This window comes from Salvia miltiorrhiza, chromosome 5 (genome assembly GCF_028751815.1).
Source record: "Salvia miltiorrhiza cultivar Shanhuang (shh) chromosome 5, IMPLAD_Smil_shh, whole genome shotgun sequence".
In the NCBI taxonomy this organism is placed as follows: Eukaryota; Viridiplantae; Streptophyta; class Magnoliopsida; order Lamiales; family Lamiaceae; genus Salvia; species Salvia miltiorrhiza.
In genome coordinates this window covers 53,052,592-53,072,889 of record NC_080391.1, presented here as the reverse complement: position 1 = coordinate 53,072,889, position 20,298 = coordinate 53,052,592, and the positions used below count along the sequence as shown (strand labels likewise).

General features: G+C 39.9%; 2 protein-coding genes and 1 long non-coding RNA gene across 4 annotated transcripts; 2 read left to right on the top strand and 1 right to left on the bottom strand.

The window, feature by feature from the left end:
* The first annotated feature begins 2,576 nt into the window (after nt 1-2,576).
* On the top strand, nt 2,577-3,196 carry LOC131026111 (uncharacterized). Its single transcript, XM_057955881.1, has 2 exons — nt 2,577-3,077; nt 3,188-3,196. The coding sequence occupies exons 1-2, from the start codon at nt 2,577-2,579 to the stop codon at nt 3,194-3,196; spliced, it is 510 nt and encodes a 169-aa protein (XP_057811864.1).
* Nucleotides 3,197-12,642: 9,446 nt separating this feature from the next.
* On the top strand, nt 12,643-13,858 carry LOC131025023 (uncharacterized). Its single transcript, XR_009102063.1, has 2 exons — nt 12,643-12,937; nt 13,169-13,858. It is a non-coding gene; the product is annotated as an uncharacterized LOC131025023 (long non-coding RNA).
* Nucleotides 13,264-15,405, bottom strand: LOC131024952 (uncharacterized). Of its 2 annotated transcripts, XM_057954531.1 has the most exons (6): nt 14,774-15,405; nt 14,566-14,686; nt 14,377-14,458; nt 14,225-14,276; nt 13,851-13,905; nt 13,264-13,775 (listed from the first exon to the last, which is right to left on the bottom strand). In XM_057954531.1, the coding sequence occupies exons 1-6, from the start codon at nt 15,134-15,136 to the stop codon at nt 13,597-13,599; spliced, it is 852 nt and encodes a 283-aa protein (XP_057810514.1). In that variant the 5' UTR covers nt 15,137-15,405; the 3' UTR covers nt 13,264-13,596. The 2 variants fall into 2 exon arrangements, with proteins under 2 accessions (XP_057810514.1, XP_057810513.1); XM_057954530.1 differs by having other exon boundaries at nt 13,264-13,905.
* Between the last annotated feature and the right edge of the window lie 4,893 nt (nt 15,406-20,298).

Genomic DNA, 20,298 nt, shown 5'->3' with positions numbered 1-20,298 from the left:
AGGGACAGTGCAGAAAAGACCGCCCTGGTCTCCACCAGTGATGTATGCAACATGATAGAATTATTCCCAGGGCGAGAGGGCTTTCAGACCAAGATAGGGTCTTCCATGGATGAGCAGACTACAGAGAAATTGACCGACTGCCTCAGAAGAAATGCGGATGTATTCGCCTTCAGCACGGCTGACCTGAAGGGAATAGACAGAGGGTTGGCGGAACATTGCCTTAACGTGGATCCGAAGGTTAAGCCAGTGAAACAGAGAACAAGGCATTTCGGTGCCGAGAAAGATGCCGCGATTAGGGAACAAGTTCAAGGGCTGTTGGATGCCGGGCATATTGAGGAAGTACAGTATCCAGAATGGATTTCGAACGCCGTAATGGTGGCAAAAAAGACGAACACCTGGCGGATGTGCGTGGACTATAGAGATTTGAATGCTGCTTGCCCAAAGGACCACTATCCTCTGCCGAGGATCGATCAGTTAGTTGACTCAACCTCTGGTTGCGCGCTTTTATCGATGATGGATGCGTACCAGGGTTATCACCAAGTGAAAATGCATAGAGGGGATATCGCTAAAACGGCTTTTGCCGTCTGTTGTGGAGTTTATGGTTGGAAGAGCATATCATTCGGCTTAAAAAATGCAGGGGCCACATACCAAAGAATGATGGAGAAAATCTTTAAAGAACAACTTTCGAAGAACATATCCGTGTATGTTGACGACATGCTGGTGCGAAGTGTCAGAGTGGAAGATCATATCTCTGACTTAGAAGAGGTCTTCGCAGTCATCAGAAACAATCGGCTCATGCTGAATCCAGCGAAATTCACCTTTGGAGTCACTACAGGGAAATTCTTGGACTACAAAGTTACTCCCGCCGGGATCGAAGTCAATACAGAGAAAGTCAAAGCTATTATGGAAATGACACCACCCAGAGGGATCAAGGAGGTGCAGACCCTGAATGGGCGTATCACTGCTCTGAGCAGGTTTATCTCGTGATCAGCAGAGCGCAGCATGCCGTTCTTCAAAATCTTGAGGAAGGGAACCAAATTTCTATGGACAGCAGAATGTCGAGCGGCATTTGAGGATCTCAAAGTATATCTGGCGAAGCTCCCAACTTTGACCAAGCCGGTCCCGGGAGAAACATTGTATCTATGCTCATCAGAGAAGAGGGAAATCACCAGAGGCCAATTTATTTTGTCAGCAGAATCATCCAGGGTCCCGAATTGAATTACACGAAAATTGAAAAGGCTACTCTGGCAGTCATGGTCACGGCCCGAAAGTTGAGGCCCTATTTCTTATCACATCGGGTAGTGGTGCGCACTGCTCTACCTTTCAGACAAGTGTTGGGGCGCCCGGATTTGTCAGGGAGAATGGTCAAGTGGGCCGTGGAGTTAGGGGAGTACGATGTGGAATATGAGCCGAGAACGGCAATCAAAGCACAAGCTCTGGCGGATTTCATTCAAGAAACCACTCGCCGTCCTATGCAAGAATTTTGGGTTGCTTTTGTGGATGGGTCAGTAACAAAGGAGGGATGCGGAATTGGGGTGTACATTATCTCACCAGGTTATGGGACATATCAATTTGCTATCAAATTCACTTGCCGAATGTCTAACAATGAGGCTGAGTATGAGGTTGTGGTCAGAGGGGCGCATATTCTGTCGGAGCTCAAGGCTGAATGTGTTATCATCAGGACGGATTCCCAGTTAGTAGCTCAACAACTGTCGGGGGCCTATCATGTCAAGGATCAGCGGATGAAGGCATACCATTGCAAAATCAACGAAATGAAACAAATATTCATGGAGTTCAAAATCGAGCAGATTTCCCGGGAGGAGAACACAAAAGCAGACTTACTGGCGCGCATGGCCAGCGCGGTGGAACAGACATGGAATGATGAGATCATATTGCTCTGTGATACCAGAGAAATGGGGACTTCACAAGTTTTCTCGGTGGAAATAAGGGATGACTGGCGGGCTCCAATTATACATTTTCTCAAGACAGGGGAGCGGTTGAGCAGAGAATCCAATCAGAGGGCTCGCTACGAGAATTATTGTTTAATAAATGATCAACTTTACAAGCGGTCTTTCACCCAACCTTTACTAAAATGCTTATCTCCCGAAGAAGCTAATTTTGCTTTGAAAGTAATTCATGCAGGTTGCTGTGGTGGTCACACGGGATTCCGTGATCTTGTACGAAAAATCATTCGGGCAGGGTTCTATTGGCCTAACATCAACATAGATGCCAGGGAGTTCGTCCGCAAATGTGAGGCTTGCCAAAGACATGCCGGGAGAATCAACGTCCCGGGGGAAACCATGGGCGTCATGTATGCTGCATGCCCCTTTGACAAGTGGGGCATAGATATCGTTGGGAAGTTGCCCACGGCACCAGGGGGCAAATGTTTCCTCATAGTGGCAGTAGACTATTTCTCCAAATGGGTCGAGGCCGAGGCTGTGGGGAAGATCGACGAGGTGACAGTGGAGCGATTCATTTGGCAGAATATATGTTGCAGATTTGGCGTCCCCAGGATCATCGTGTCAGACAATGGAACCTAGTTTACAGGGTAGAGAATTGCGGATTTCTGTGACAGAATGGACATCACCCAGCGTTTCGTGTCCGTAGCTCATCCTCAAGCAAATGGGCAAGTGGAGCTCGCCAACAGATCAATTTGCGAAGGCATCAAAAAGCGGCTGAATCAGAGCAGAGGGAAATGGGTCGAGGAGTTGGATACCGTCCTTTGGGCCTACCGAACTAGCCCAAAGACGGCAACGGGAGAGGCGCCTTTCACCCTGGTATACGGATCAAATGCAGTAATACCAGCGGAGGCTAGATTGGAGTCATATCGCATCACTACCTACGATACAGAGCACAATTCCGAACTCCGACGAACAGAGCTCGATCTTGTGGAAGCACAGAGGGAAGAAGCTCAGATCAGAGCAGCGAAGTACAAGAGCATCATTAAGGCGGGGTATGACAAGCGGGTTAGAGCAAGGAAGTTAGCCAAGGGCGACCTAGTCCTCAAAAGAGCTGATGCACTAAAGCTAGTGGGCAAATTTGAACCCAATTGGGAGGGCCCCTTCATCATCATCGAGGTCCTGGGCGGCGGAGCGTACATTCTGTCGGATCAAAACGGCAGAGCTCTTCCCAGACCATGGAATATCAATACTCTCAAAAAGTTCTATGTATAACTGCTACTCAGCAGGAATGCTGAAATTATAGACCGAATACTCTTTTTCCCCACAGGGGTTTTAACGAGGTTCGGGGCAATGATATCAATAAAATCGGATACGTGGTTCTAGGGAATTCCCTGGTGTTGTCTCGATTATTTTCATTATCGTTTTTTCAAATTGCATATTCTACTTAACATGTTCATGCAGAGGCATTGCACATGTCACCAGAGGGGGGAGTAGGGTGTATACCCGTAGTCCCCAATTTACAAATTCAAAATTGCTTCTCAGCAAGTCAAGGGAAAAGCAGAGGAATCATTGCTATCGTAAGCCGCGAAAGTTGGTTGCACCCCCCGGGTCCTCCATGCTCCGCGCAGAGGTCATTATTTAATCGTAAGCCGCGAAAGTTGGTTGCACCCCCCGGGTCCTCCATGCTCCGCGCAGAGGTCACTATTTAATCGTAAGCCGCGAAAGTTGGTTGCACCCCCCGGGTTCTCCATGCTCCGCGCAGAGTGTTCAAGCTTGGATGGGAAGTAGCAGAGGAATGCTTGGATGGGAAGCAGCAGAGGAATGCTTGGATGGGAAGCAGCAAAGGAATGCTTGGATGGGAAGCAGCAGCGAAATCCTCGCCAGAAGAATCAACGAAACCCTCGCCAGAGGAATCAGAGAAGTCCTCGCCAGAGAAATCAGCGAAATCCTCGCCAGAGGAATCAGAGAAATCCTTGCCAGAGGAATCAGCGAAATCCTTGCCAGAGGAGTCAGCGAAATCCCCAAAAGGCGGGACCAGAGAAATCCACAGAAAGGCAAACACAGGGAATTCGCCAAAGATGTCATAAGGAAACCATCAACCATATCAAAATCAGAGAAATCCAATCAGAGGAGTCAGCGAGAGCATCAAGGGAGGAGTTAGCAAAATTTCTAAGGAAAAATTTCAACACTTTAATCAAAAGGATAAACGCGTCATTTCACATGAAGGAAACAATCATCACATCTCAAAGCTCTAAAGACAAAGCGACAGAATGGCATCAAGGACAAATAAATGCAGAATCAGATCAAAAAGAGGGGTTTATAATATTGACAATCAGAGGGGAAAAATCATCCCTTAACAAAATCCAAAAGAAGAGCCAAAGTATTTACAAGACAAAAGTTTACAAAAAATGCACAATCAGGGCAGATGAGCAGCATCAGAGGACTTGGAGGCAGCAGCATCAGAGGGCTTGGAGGCAGCAGCAACAGAGGGATTCGGGACAAGAGCAGTGGCAGCTGCAGACTTGGGAACAGTGGAAGCTCCACCAGAGGAACCACCTACCTCAAGCACCGGCAGTGTCTCGGAGAAGTGCACTGGGGGCAGACGTTGCTCCATATCCAACAACTTTATTGCCTCAGAAATGTACGCATCATTGTTTTGATACAAGGCATAAAGTTGTCCCACGACGTCCGCAGAGGAGGCAGGATCCTTGAAGGCGGAGGTCTTCAAGCCAGAGGGTAGCGGGGGCTCCAAGTTGAATTGAGAAAGCTTGTGGGGGCCAACGCCAGACTCACCCCTTAATTTTTCCACAAACTTGGCCAAAGCAGTACAGAAGGAGGGCTGGTACTTCGGGGAGGGGAACGCCGGACCAGGATAAACCCCAAAGGCGAATTGGGGGATGGCTTTATTCAGAATCGGGTACCACCACTCGGGCTTCGCCGGGGCCTTAGCATCAATCCCCAATATCCTGTTGAGGTCTTCGTCCTTGATATGATCCATCATGGCCTTCATATCCAGAGCCGCGACCTGCTCCTCTGATGCTCCCACCATCTCCACCGCTTTCGTGGATATCTCTCGTATAATATGGGCGAAGATGGGTCCAAACCCTTCCAGATAGTCGGGGTGCTTCTGGAAAGCTGCCAGAGTGCCCTCCAACATGAAGTCCAGGAACCGCTGGCCTTGGGGAGAGACAAAAAATTCCAAGTGTTGGTCCCTGGCCCCCAATGAATAACCCCGCGCCTGGGCACCTTCACACGCCTTTTTCCACTGGCGGCAAGCGTCCTTATGCTCCCACTGGTACGTCTCCCAGAATCGGGTAAGGTTATCATAACCCTCCTTTTTAGCCCTGGCCAGCTCAGAGACCAGGGACGCCTTCTCCACTTCTAGCTCAGCGACGCGAGCCTGAAAAGCCGCAGCTTCCGCCTCAACTTTGTTGAGACGCTCCACTACGCCAGCAACGTCGTCGTCACGCTTGGCCGCTTCGACCAGAAGAATGGCTTTCGTCAGAGAAATGGCTTTCGCCAGAAAAATCAAGAGGTTAGTAACTTAATCTTTAAATAAAAATACAAAATGCAGGGTACCTGAGAGCCAACTGGCCAAGCTGGCTGGTCAGAACTTCCCGTTTCAATTTCACTGTCACCTCCTTGTCCTTGGGGTGAACGCGGAAAGATAGGGCCTCGACAAAGTCCTGCCCCGACAGACGTGCGATCGGACCAGGAACAGCCACCTCCGACTCCTCGGCGGGAGGGGCCGAAACCTTGCCTTTGCCCTTTTTGGCAGCAGAGGAGAGAGCCCCCGCGCCATCAGCAGGCTTCTTTGCTGGACCCACAGACTTGCTGGCCTTCTTCAGGCTCTCTTGCTTTTCTTTCTCGCCCAAGGAAATCAGGTTCCTCTTCCTCTTCTTCGTGAACCCGGGAGTGGCGATGTCTTGGACTGAGTCGGGAGAGGGGACTTCATCAGTAATGTCCACAACAAGGACATCCTCTCCACCAGCACCGGATCCCTCACCGGCGCCGGAACGTCTGCGGCTGTGGATAAGGCCACCGACATCAACCTCCTGAGCTTCCGGGCTGAATGTGAGCAAGACGTTCATATCCTTCCCCTTGCCAGGGCGAAAGCCCTGGGGAGGGGCGACCATCTCAGGGATCTCTGACACCGGGTGAGAAGTGTCCACCTCAGCCTCGGTTGGTTGCTCTGAAGGGCCTGTACGGGAGTTAGAACCTCCCGGGCCACGCCCCCCACTGCGAGAGGGAGAAGCAGTGGCAGCCAGATCGAGTCCGAACTTTGCCCTCCAAGCCATGCCTGCAAATAAAAAATTCCACACTGTTAGAATCAGGGTAACAAAAGTCAATATATTTTCTAACACATATTTTTACCTATTGATGCCTCTGGATACAGGGGAAATAGGCCATTGGCCGCCAAAGCCGAATTGTTTTCGGCAAGGTATCTACAGGATAAGGGTTGGGCGCTGTTCATGGCATTGAGACGGGTTATGACCACCAAGTCAAATTCAGAGGGGGCATCCAGAGAGGCTGGTTTATAAGTGGTCCGAGGGCTGTGCCATTCCAGCTCCAGAGCGCCGTAATCGCGCCAGGAACCGATTAGGGTGCGCACGTAACAATAATGAAATAAAAAATCTTTGTCAAAAGAATTCAGGGAAGAAAGGAAGGTGGTGGGATATTTCTTAAGACCAGCAAAGCTATACAGGGGGCTGCCCTGCATACGGAGAGACTGGGTCTGAAAAAATAATTTGGCGGTGTCCCCAACACCGTGGGCTCGGCATAGAATGTGGAAGGAATATAACCTCCGGATGGCGGAGGGGGTGACTTGATAAAAGGGGATGCGGTAATGATTGCAGACTGCAACCAAGAGAGAAGAGGGAGGAAGCCTCAGGCCGGCGTCTATCTGGGCTTTCCAAACGACCACTGTTTTATGATCGCGCAGTCTCTCTGGGGGCGGCGAGGCCTTAGAGAAGGGTTCGAATTTTAGGTCTGGGGGACGAAGACATTTTTCCCTCATTTTCTCCATCGCCACGACACCAAGGCGGGATTCGGGAATAGGCTTAGGAGGCTGGGGTGCTTTCTTAGTTCTTTTAGAAGGCTTAGGAAGGTTTATAAGATCCTGGGACTGGGAGGAGGAGGACGAAGAACCTTAAGAAGGGGAAGTGGAAGCCATTGCCAGAATTTTTAAATCTAGGGTTTCTAACACGCTCAGTCAGAGCACCAACAATTATACAACTACGCTGCAACTAATTACAAGTACCAGGAAAGGGAGCACGCGATTTACCTAAAGTCGGGAGTTCCTTAAAGGTCGACGGAAGAGACTGGAACGGTAGGGTCGCAGAAAAATCGCCGAAACAGTAAGAAGGAAATCACCGAAATTGAGAGAAAAAATGAGCAAGTGCGGAAACAGAATGAAGCAGATGAAGGGATAAAAATCACCACACGGGATGAATGACACGTGGCCCTAAAAAAGCAATCGACGGTCGAGGATTTCTGCGGGGAGGCGAAAGGACGCGAGGGCTGAAAAAGGTAACCTCGGGATACGGAAAAGCACTGCAGGAAGGGCGGGCATTTAATGCTGCTGACGTCACCCGCGCGAGCGAATACTCTGACTAGTTGCACCGTTCCAGAGCGAACTAGTCAGACCAGAGGGGGGAGTAGTTGATGAGGAGTAATATATTCAGAACAGAGGAATGACTTTACCAGGGGAATCGCGGGATGCAGCGAGATGGTTTTCGCCAGAGGAGTCACACTCGCCAGAGGAGTCACACTCGCCAGAGGAATCACACTCGCCAGCGTAATGGTCTTTACCAGAGGAATCACCAGAAACGCGGGGAAATCTCCCGCGTGAAGGCGATTTTACTATTATGCCCTCAACCACGCAAGGCGCATGATCCAATGTTGAATTTACTATTTTACCCTTTACGTGTACTCTATAAATAGTGGCATACGTGCTCCTTGTAATTTACGCTATCTTTTATTATCAAGCAGCAATTTTACTCTCGTGCTCAAAAACCCCGATTACTCTCTTTCGTCTTCTCCGATCTAAACTAGGTACAGTTCACGATTTCCTAACAAATCTCCGATAAAATCCATCTCCATTTAACCATGCTTCACCAAAATTAGAAGTTAGATATTACTCCCTTCGTCCCAATATTGTTGGCCACATTTCCTTTTTAGTTTGTCCCACTATTGTTGGCCACTTTCCTAAAATGGAAATATTTATCACATTCAATCTCTTACTTTATCACATTATCTCTCCTACTTTATCACTTTATTACATTCTCTCTCCTACTTTATCATTTTATTACCTTCTCTCTCATACTTTATCACCTTCTCTCTCCTACTTTATTACTTTTATACTATATTACCCACACACTTAAAATACTAATCTACAACTCCTTAATTCCCGTGCCGAAACCAAATGTGGCCAACAATATTGGGACGGAGGGAGTATAAAATTATAATTAAAATATTATAATATATATATATATATATATATTTATATTTATCGAATCGAATATCATAATTTTATATACGTATTTGAATACTAATCGAATCGAATCTTGAATGGAGCAAAAATATTTGATTCATTTACAACCCTAGATCCAAGGGCTATGGATGATTCTTAGTTCTTATTTTAAATACTACTCCCCCATCCCACTCCAATAGACTCGTTTTCTCTTTTGAAACGTCCCATTAGAATAGGTTCGTTTTTCATTTTGAGTACAAAAAATATATTTAATTGTTGTGGACCACATCATCTTCCTCTTAAAAAGTAAGTTTTCTAATCTCCATTTTTTTTAAGTGAGTATATTAGAGCGGGGCAGAGGAGTAAGAATTTTCATTTGTACCTCCTCCTACATAGGTAGGTATATATATATACAAAGAATCAACACTATTTATATAAATGAAGGTATGGTTATAAAATAGGATAATACATTAATTATGCCATATATGAACATATGAAACGAATAGGGTGATATGATAGTTCGATTAATAAGATTCTGTCAATAGATGAAGTTAACTACATATGACAACTACTTTTAATTGTTCAACATGAAGAGAAATTAATTATCATTAACAATTCGTGACAACATGACGAGGCCAGGAGGCCCAGGACAATATGCTGATATATATATAGGGGCGCGCTCCAGTGAGACCCCCTATTTTTCGTGTAACATGAGTACAATGAATAAGACATATAATACTAATGAACAAAACGTATATCTAATGAACAAGATGTATATACTGATGAAAAATAAAAATTAAAAAATTCGTAATGAATAAGACATATATATTGATGAACAGAGCCGTATATACTGATGAACAATGCAGTATATACTGATGAATAACAAAATTTAAAATATTATGCTCCCTCCAGGATTCGAACCCTGCGAAAAAAAATCACCCTCCAGATACAATATCAGCCATAGGATTGATAAAATAAATGCACCAGATCGTGCCCTAGATCTCACTAAAATTAGGAGGTCTCATTGGAGCGGCCCCCTATATATATATATATATATATATATATATATATATATATATATATATATGCTCTTTTCTATTCCTAAAAATAAAAATAATACTTATGTTAATTAGTAAAATGAAAATATCCATTGCAATGGTTAGTAAAAGACTTTATGACAAAAAAATGAAAGAAAATTAGTCATATATGTGAAAGAGAATATCCACTCATATAGCAATATTAAGCAATTAAACTTAATTTTTGGCCATCTATCTAGGGGCGAGCAGAAACCAAACCGATACTAAAAACCGAACCGAACCGAACTAGATTGGTGCGGTTCGGTCCCAATTCTATTGGTTCGGTTTTCGGTTCGGTTTTGAAAAGTAAATACCGAAAATTTTCGGTTTGGTGTCGGTTTCCATTTTTTGGTTCGGTTTTAAACTAAACCGAACCGAACCGATACATATTAATCTTTTATTATATATAATTATTTTATAATAGTATATAATTATTTTTCTAATTTTTTAACCTAAAACTAAAACCCTAATTCACAATTATAATATATAATTATTTATCATGTTCATGTTGTAGGGATTTGACATTTGAAATTTGTGTATTTTACATTATTTTACAATTTTTAATTGGTATTTTCGAAAAAAATAAAATAAAAAAATTGCATCGTTCACCGAACCGAAACGATGGTTTTATCGGTTCGGTTTCGGTTCGGTTCCGAACCCCCAATTGGTACGGTTCGGTTTCAATTTTAACCATCGGTTCGGTTTTTGGTTTTGAATTTTTGATTCAGTTTTGCACCGAACCGAACCGATGCTCACCCCTACATCTATCTGAAAAACATAAATTATGGCCATTTTTTATAATTTCGATCCAAAATATCCTTGCCCGCACGTCCCTTCTCTCCCTCGCTCACTGCCCCATTGGTGACCGGTGGCACAATTGGCACTAATTGTGCCAAGTATACCTAATTAATGACACAATTGACACTAATAGTGTCATTTGTACCAACTGTAAGCAAGCGTGCCTCTATGTGAGGTCGCGCCCTTTCTTTTGGCACAATTGGCACTAATTGTGTCAAGTGGACCTAATGAATGACACAATTGGCACTAATAGTGTCATTTTTACCAACTACCAACGGCCGCGCCTCTCTTCGCGCCCCCGCCTGTGCAATTTCTCTTACTTTCTCTTGGCACAATTAGCTAAGTGTACCTAATGAATGGCACAATTGGCACTAATAGTGTCATCTGTACCATCATAACCCGCGAGCCCAACCCGACCCGAAGCCCAGCCTACGCGCGTAACCCTAACCCAGTCCGTCTAATTATGGGCAAAATAGTCATAAAACGTAAAAAAAAAATGGCCAAAATTTATGTTTTTTTAGATAAGTGGCCAAATATTGAGTTTCATTACTCAATATGGCTATCTCACAAGTTGACTCTATGTGAAATGTATATTCAATTTTTACATGTAATGAACTTACTTATTAATTACTTATGTAAGTTTATGTAGAAATGATACTTTGTATTTGAAATATAAGATGAAGTGTCTTGATTGAGAAATCACTATGTAAAAATTCCATACATATAAAAAAATCGTACACTTACTAATTCGACGAGTTAACCCAAAATTGAAGAATATTTAGGATTAGCACCAAAAAAGTTTAGCCGAAAAAGAAAAAACTCGATTCCCCAAAATCAAAGCTCGAAATCAGATAAACTGACTCGAAATCAAGTAGATTGGTCCTATTAACATGTCTAATACTAAGAGCACCCGCATTAGGTTGGCTCATCCGCTGGCTTGAGACAGCTTTGACAATGGGCTAGCTGATGCAGGGTGAGGTGACTCGAGCTCCGGTGCGAGCGGATGGGTTGGGTGCAAGGCTGAAAATTTGAGACATGTGTAATACACACGCCCAATTTTTTCAATAAAAAAACAAAAATTGTCACATACTGTTGCAACAGTAGGATGCCTTTTTTTTTACTATTATTTTTTCTCCTTTATTTCATCTATAAAATCCTCCTACTCCAATTCAGTTCGTCACAACTTCACTCACTTTCTTTCTTCCTCTCAAATTTTCTTTCTCTCAAATTTTTTCTTCATTTCAAAATCTTTCTTTCCCTCAAATGGATCCCAATAATTCCGATTTTTTCTCTCCAAATTGGTGCGACGGTCTATCGATGCCGTATTACCAACCGGACCTCGCAGCCATCAATTTGGGTGAGGATACAGAAAAGGGCATCGGTTCGACCGAGCCTCATTGACGCCGATGGCAGCGAGGGCGGGGAAGAGAAAGGGTGGCCAAAATTTTGGCGCACAGGAGAGCCGGAGATGTTTGATTTATATGTTTAAATTTATTTCATTTAAATTTAAGTAATTGTATTATTTAAATTTGTGTCATTTAAATTAAATCAAAATTAATTCATACGAATCAATATGATGAGCTAATCCAATGCAGCATTTGACTCATAAGTCATAAGTGATCACGAAGTATGGATGGGTCAAGCATTGACTCAATCAATACTGATGTTCTAACGACTAACAAGTGGGATTACAGTTGTATATATATAGAAGGCGATTATTACTTAAAAAGAAATTAAAATGGCATTTATAAGTTGATTATATATCGAGCCATCAAGAAAAGTGATGTAGCTGTGAGTTTGACATATAGCCACCAACATCCGGTTGGAGGGGAGCTTGTAGGCCTAACTAACATATAAATTGGCTTCTTACTAAATTAGGGAACTTTGCATTTTTCTCGTATCGTATATTAAGGAAAAATTAAGTAGTTTTTATGTATACTCAACAAACCAGAAATAAATTAGTTAATTGACGAACGAGCACTATTCAATATCGCAAAGTGGTGTTACAATTATAACTTAATTTAAAAGTAATCTTAAATCTAATTAATCTAGCTCGAAGAAAACTTAAAAGTTAACAAATTAAAATCAAAAGTTGGAAAGAAAATCTAAATTGACTGGAAAGCTTAAAAGAGCTCAAAACAACGACAGAGTTGTTAAGCTAAAGTGACTCTTTTTTTGTTAGATAATTGAGTGGATACTTGTTGAAACGTTCGACGATAAAAGTGACAACATAGAAAAGACAATCACGATAAAAGTGACAATATAAAAAAGACAATCAAATACATAATAAATTTTATAAATTTCAAATCAAATTTGAGTTCCATATCTGATTTCCAAATCCTTACAAAAGCCATAAAAGGTTTTAATTTTCTGCAAATCGTAAAACAGTTACAAATTGAAATTTACAATTATGACCAAATATGAAGATTTAATTTGAAGTTATTTATAAATACTCCATTAATTAACAATAGTAGTAGTATTAATCTGGTTAGAGATCAACGAACTTGCAAGCCCATTTATCTCTGGGCCAGAAGATTCTAGGGTCCATATATAATATAACAACTCTTGAAAATTCAAGAACCTTCGTCCTTGAAAACGAAAATTATCAATAAATGAATTAATAATCTATGTTCATATCCTAATTCTAGAACGGTGCAGCTTGAGTCCGCTCTCAATTCGTGAAAATTAATGTACGTTTATGTTGTCCTAAAAAGAATTCGTTTTGTGATTAAAAAAATTTGGTTGATGCCTTATTTTTGCGGGCTCGAAACATTCGATGTTTTGTTTGAGCTGGATTCGAATTTCTTTCTCTTTGTAGGAAATTCTGAGATGATTTGCGTTTCCTTATTTGATCAATCTGTTACATTTTCCTGATTGATGATCGCTCGTTTATGAATGATTTCGCCTCACATTCTCTGCAGATTTGAAGGAACAACAGGGTTTTCGCGCGCATGATTGCTTCTTCGCGGCCGTTAGCGACCAAATTCCGGCCCATCTATTCTTCCAAAGGAAGATGGGGTAATTCAATTGTTTCTGATTATCATCAATTTTTTATTGATTTAGAATGAAAAATGCACGATTATAACTAGGCGATTGCCCTAATTTTGCATCAGTGGGCACAATGATGCCTAGAAAACAAGGAAATGAAGATGGTGGTGAAGCATGCGTAAATAAGGGAGAGGCTGAACCCATTGTCACTTTCAGCAGGCCACCGCCGCTGCCTCCGGTTCTCGGATCATTGGTAGCCATCTCAATGCTCGAATCTCTGAATAAGGCGGATAACAATGACGACTGATAGGTGACATGTAATCCTCTTTTTCTCTACTAGTTATTGACTGTGTAATGTGGATTACATGTGAAAAATCTTTGCTAGGTAATAGAGAATTTTGAGGGTAGTGCTTAGAATGCAAGCTGTGAGGTTTAGTAGCTTGATGTACCAGGCCAGGAACGGGGTTATCACGGGCTGTACGCCTATGTTGTATGCCTTTAGTAGTAGTCGGAACATAGTATGCGGACTCTTTAAGAACCCTGCATGAGCAGGTGATGTTGTGTTAGTAGGATGTGTATAACAGTTGAGAATGGGAAATGGGAATGCTTGCATACACTCTGTAGCTGCTGGGAATGCATCGAATAGCGAGCTCACAGTCTTGAATATAGCCTGAATTTCAATGAATGGAATTTGCAAGTAAGAAATCCATCAAAACAGAGATAAATCACATGTAAAACTCTATTGTTAGAGTAAATCATCCATCAATTCTTACCACAGTATTAGCTGAAGTTTTGGAATGAAATATGCATATAATTTATGACTCGTCCAATTGTTAAAGTAAAGTGATATGTAGAATTTGTTCTCAGTGATTCTCGAATTATTTGTTAAAAGTACTCTGCAAAATCACTAGACTCTGCTTAAAGTATCAAATGCATTTAGGAATCTTGTTCAGAAAGAGACCTCATGGACGAAAGATAAATTTTATTACCAGTGCCACAAAACCTAGTTTGATAGGTGATTCAATGAGAACTTGAGCTTTCCTGCAGGTTTTTATGAAATATTAAAGAATGTTATTATTTTCTCTTACATTAATTATAAAAGCAAATGGTAAAGAGTTGACCAAAGATCCTTCATTCATACTTGATAAGTAGTTTATCATCGTTTTCTGATAGTGAGAAATAGCTGCATCCTCTGGTAAAAGGGACCTGTATCTTTTTCCAAACTGCAGTCAGATTGAAGTTTACCCTCTTAGTATAATGTCCCGAACCAATTATTGCTATTTAATGAACATCAGTGAGCAATAATGAAAGGGCAGATTAGAAAAGATACCCAAGTGCCAATTGACCACAACTGTAGAGTCGTTCCCTTCACATATGAGCTCCACGTTAAATCGCATGTTTTTGTAGTCGCCCATGCACATGCTAAGTTGCTCCAGGAAATGCATCACCTCCTGCAGCATGCAAGAGACTGGTAACAAAGACACAAATAAATCAAGTAGGTCACATTATATGATATCTTACAGTAAAATAGACGAGACCTTTTTCCCGTGGAACGGCTTAGGAAATGAGTAGTCCTCGAAGCAACAATCTTGAGCTATCAACTTGTCCAATTGCATCAAATTCTTTTCGTTAATGGAAGAGTAGAACTGCATGACTGTTTGAGCAGGAGAAGGTGAACTCGTGTCGAATGCAGGACTTCTAGGTGGAACCACAAATAGCTTAAATGATTTTCTCTTTGTAGCCTTGTTTGAGCGGGTTTGAGGCGCCATCTTAATCTCTAGTGGTTGAAATAGGTTCGATTTTCTCATTGGGATAGTGGGAATGGAATGCTTTGATGTTCCTTTTGTTGGTATAAACTGCCTTGAAATGAAACTGCTAAATTCTATGGTAGCAGCTGCCATTGTAGAAGATTGCAATCTGATTTACCTGGAAATAGTGTAGTGCATTTTGATGCATTGAAACATATTATGTGTGGAGTTCACAACATGTCTAGTTGCTTTAGAGGCAGAAAAGGTATAATGGTTTGTTATCCTGATTAAGATGTCCATGCCTTCAACTGCAAACAAGGAATCAATAAAAGTAAGGGTAATTGTCATTTAAATCATGAATTTTGATCATGTAACATCAACTTAATTTTAAAATGTGGCAAGTAAATGCCCTTTTAATTTTTTGCAATTATAATCTCCCACCTTTTTTGGTGGTTCAAATTTTGGGATTTATATAGTTTTGATTTTGATTAGAGAATCAGAGTGTGGGCTTTGATGGACTTTTGAGATCTTGATTAGAGATATTAAATTTTGGGCTTTGATGGGTTTGAAGAGATGAATGTTTTGGCATGTGTCTATTGGACGGTGGAAATTCAAATTTTTTGATTGGGGAAGTTATAATTGAAAATTTTGAAAAGTTGGGTAGTTATTTTCTAATTAAATTAAATTAAAATTGAGTTATTCGTTAAACAATTGTCTTTAACCATTCCAAGAAAAGAAGAAAGAAAATAGTTATTCTAAATAAATGCAAAGCCATCGTTGAGATACCTTTTAATTGAAATTATTAGGTTCATTTCAATTAAATGATTCGATTCCTCATGTTCATGTATCACTATTGAGCGTGTAAAAGAAATTGTTCGATACTCCATGGCACACTCGATCGTATGGAAAGGTAGTAATTAAGACTTCTAAAATGCAACAATGTAGTTATGCATGGAACAAATGTATCAATTTAGTTAAACTAAACCACCTCCCATCTTAATTATGAACTTTGATCTAAACCACTCTTAATTTTAATTTCAGCTATACTGCTTCTTGTTTATAGTCTTTTCAACGTGTTCGTGCACATTTATATATACATGGAGAGAGAGAGAGAGAGAGGCATGCCTGGCTGTATAGAGATTCTGTTCAACGTCAACTTGCGACAGGGTGTTTTTTAAATTGAATGGTTTTACAATTTGGTGAGCCCAATTCTATCCTTTAATATTAAAATTAAATCTTCCAATTTTTTTATTAAAACTTGTGCCCTCTACTCCACTACACATTCTTTGTGGACGGAGGGAGTATAATTTATTGTTGTGAGTCCTTTGTATACTCCTAGCTACTCCTCTGGAGCTGTATATAATCTCTTCGTCCCACTTCAAATGTCTTATTTTCTATTTTGGGTTGTCCCACTCTAAATGTCTCATTTCCTTTTTTAGCAATACACTTTCTCTCTATACTTAATATTTAAACAATTTTCACCAACCCATTTTATCTGCTTTATACACATTTCTTAATCTCCGTGTCCAAAAGAAAGGAGACATTTGGAGCGGGACGGAGGGAGTATAATTTTATTACTATAAATCCAGCTATGGAAACGAGAAAAGCTCATAAATGGATTGTTTGAGATGAAAATAGGGTATGTATGCAGATTTCCATCACCCCAACTTACGACAGCTTGAAATTTCTGAGAAAATTCAAGATGGGTACCAACATGGATTATTATATCTACAGTAGATTGTGGTGTGATTTGCTGCTGCTTTTGGACTTTTCTAGACATATTCATTCAATTTACTCACTGCCAATAAACTACAATGTTCCATCTCTCTCTCCAAAACAAAAAGGTTATAGCTAGGACAAATTATCATAATAAGATTAGTTTTGTAATTTTGTTGTGTATATATACAAACCGTACCGGTCTCCATGAAGTTGGATTATTGTTATTATTATTATTATTATTATAGTAGTAGTACTCTTTTTCCTCTTTAAGGCTTTTCCTTTGGGTTTTTCTTAAAAAAGTTTTAATGAGGCAGACTTCTGCTTTTTTGTGCTTTCAAGAGTTCCTTTGGGTCTTTTTTCTTTTCTTTTTTCTTTTTCTTTTAATAAAGTTGTATTTTAATAGTAGTAGTACTTTGTGACAATTTAAGTCGAATTTCAATTACTTTATTCAACGAGTGTATTGTCCCTTATTTTATTTTGTCTTTAACTATAGAGAGATGTGGATTCTTAATTAATCCCCATCCTTACCAATGTTCGGAATAACAATTAATTACTCCCTCCGTCCCATGAAATTAGTCCCTTATTCCATTTTGAGATGTCCCAAAAAGATAGTCCATTTTTTTAATTAATACTATATAAAAATATTGTTTTTACTAAAATAACCTTATTTAATATTTCACTTAAATGTGAAAATGATGTGTGAAAATAATAAATAAGGGTATAAAAAATAAAAATTAAATGTACTTTTTTAATATGTGTGAAAAGTGGGAGGAGACTGAATTGGTGGGATGGAGGGGTACAATATCTATATAATATATAAAAGAGCAGTATAACGGTTACTTTTTTCCACCAAAATTTCTCTCTCCTCACTTTTCTTTTTTTATTTTGATTCTCTTTTAAAAATCATAAACTTTGATTCATAAAAAAATATTCAATATGGATGTTAAATTAAAAATGATGACAAGATCTTTAATTTGATGTAAAAATTATATAAAATAAATTTTAAATAAATAACTTATTATAATTTAAAGTCACAAAATTATTTTTTTCTCTCTTCTCTCTCATCTATCCTCTTCTCCCTCCTATCTTCTTTCTTTAAATGCTACGGTTCTTCATTTTTTTTTCCTATTTCATTCCTTTTTCTATTTTTATTTAATTTTTTTGTTAGAAATTATTTTTAATATTTTTTATTTATATTTTTTTCTATTATAAAAATTTAAGGCAACTAAAAAGATTAAAGTTATATTTGTTCATTTTTATCAATTATAAATAATTAATTGGTAGTTCAAAAATTGAAAATTCAAATGTTTTCAGATTCATGTGTTTATTGAGATTATGTTGTTCATAACTTCGATTTTTTTATTGAGATTTATGTTTGCATTTATTTATATTTAAATTATATTTAATATATGTATTTATTTATTTAAAATATCGTTCAATTTAATGGTCGTGCATAGCACGAGCGGACATACTAGTTTGGATAAAGTATTAATTGTCCCTTAAATTATTGTTATTTTGTAAGGAGAAAGACACATCGAAATGATGTCTACTAGAATTGAGAAAACATGGTAGCAATATATAATGATTGGGAGGTGAAAGAAATATAGGTGGCAATGGCATGTTCCCAACACCCCGCCGCCAAATTGCTTCTTTGTCCTCAACCATAACCTTGCCCTATATATATACAATTAATCCTATCACCTCAAAAATCATCAAATCTCACAATCACTTATAAAAAGAAAAAAAGAAGACGATGAGGAGTAATGGCAACGAAGCCAAGTGTGGTGCTGCTGCGTTGAACAGAAGGTTGAAGAAGAGAAGAGCAATCCCACAGAGAGGGCAGATCAAGCTCAAGATACTTCAATCGTTGGTGTCTATGGTTTCACCTCAATATTTGAATTCTCCTAGGAAGAAATCTCACTACTAGCTAATTAATTAACAATCTCTTTTTGTATCATTAATTTCCTCTCCTCATTGTCTTTCTATGTAGTTTAGCAGTTGTTGTTTTCTCTTGCATTTAGGGTGCGTTTACTTTGATTGTTAAATTTTCATTGAAAAATGATGGATAAGAAAATGTGAGAAAATATTATCTTTTTTTTCTTTTTTTATCATATGTTTACTGAAGATGAAAAGATTAGAAACTTTTGGAAAGTATTTTCACAGCCCTACCTTTGGATAAGTATTATCCAACATTGGAGAGAAAATGAATAAAAAGGGGTTGCCTGAGAAAATATTCCACGAATTTTCTATCATAGTAAATATGTGAAAAGGATTAAAAAAAATTGGTGAAAACATATCTTTTCTCTCTTTTTCCATCAAAATAAACGCACCTAAAGATAAAACATAAAGCACTTTCTTATCAGGAATTTTAATTGGTAGCAATGTGTATGAAATTATCCCTTCCCCCCAACCCAAAAAAAAAATGGTGATTATGTATTGGGATCTTGGTTTTCATGTTTGTGAATAAGGATGTCGAGATTAATTCATTTGAAGGTTTTCGAGTTAATGAAACAAGCATCTATCCAACCTGACAAAGTTACAATGGTAAATTTTGATTGCATTTGTGACTCTTTTTCTTGTTTTTGAAACATAAAGGGCATGTCATGTCTGCTTGTTTTCTGATTGCCAATAATACAAAGCTCAATGAAATTCTTATTGCTATTTGTAGTCTCGTACGACTCGTATTGTACTATTGAACTCGGAACTAATTTGAGAATGGACAAATGTTGGAAATGTGTCAATTGTCATTGATTATTTATTTTTTGTATGAGAAAGATTCTTCGCCATTTGTTGATCGAATGTATTCACTTGTTTTGGTTTAGGTTGGTGTTCTAATTGCTTGTGGTCTCTTGGGCTTGGTAGACAAGAGAAAACATTATTTGTCAATTGTCATTGATTATTATTTTTTCAATGTGAAATATATGTGAAATGACAAAAATATCCATATAAATTTTGGTGTTTACCGAACCAACACCTAAAACTATAGATAGAAACCGTGAACTATACCTAGTGTGGTGACTTGAAGAAGACGAAGTAAAAATGATCGGAAACCTTGCCTCAAAGAGAAAACAGCAGTTGTATTCGAAAATATGAGATAGCGTAGATTATAATACACGAGCTCGAGCCCTATTTATAGATTTACAAACGGAGGGGTAAAATAGTAAAAACATCTTCGATGCATGCGTCTTGCGTGGTGGAAGGGTATACTGGTAATTTCAATGATACGCGGGGAGACCTTCCCGCGCATTTAATGACTCCTCTGGTAGAAATGTCTCTTCTGGCAAAGGCGTCTCCTCTGGCGATGTAATCTCTGGTGGAGGTGACTCCTCTGGTAGACACGCCGTCTCTGGCAAAGGCTTCCCCTCTGGCGATGGTGACTTCCCTGGCACGGATGACTCCTCTGGTAGAAACGTCGTCTCTGGCAAAGGCTTCTCCTCTGGCGATGGTGACTTCTCTGAAGAACGCGATTCCTCTGGCAAGAGCCATTCCTCTAATGAGTGAGATCCTTCTGGTAAGAATGGTTCGTCTGACCCATATGGCTCCTCTGACGGGAGTGATTCCTCTGATTTGTACTTTCTCCCTACTCTGCACATATT

Bases quoted from the DNA above. Each gene is read 5' to 3' on its own strand.
- LOC131026111 (XM_057955881.1), top strand. From the start codon at position 2,577: ATGGACATCACCCAGCGTTTCGTGTCCGTAGCTCATCCTCAAGCAAAT.
- LOC131024952 (XM_057954530.1), bottom strand. From the start codon at position 15,136: ATGGCAGCTGCTACCATAGAATTTAGCAGTTTCATTTCAAGGCAGTTT. The intron at 14,277-14,376 runs GTATGAATGAAG...AAAAACCTGCAG, and splicing joins GATGATAAACTACTTATCAA to GAAAGCTCAAGTTCTCATTG. The intron at 13,906-14,224 runs GTAATAAAATTT...ATTGAAATTCAG, and splicing joins AACTAGGTTTTGTGGCACTG to GCTATATTCAAGACTGTGAG.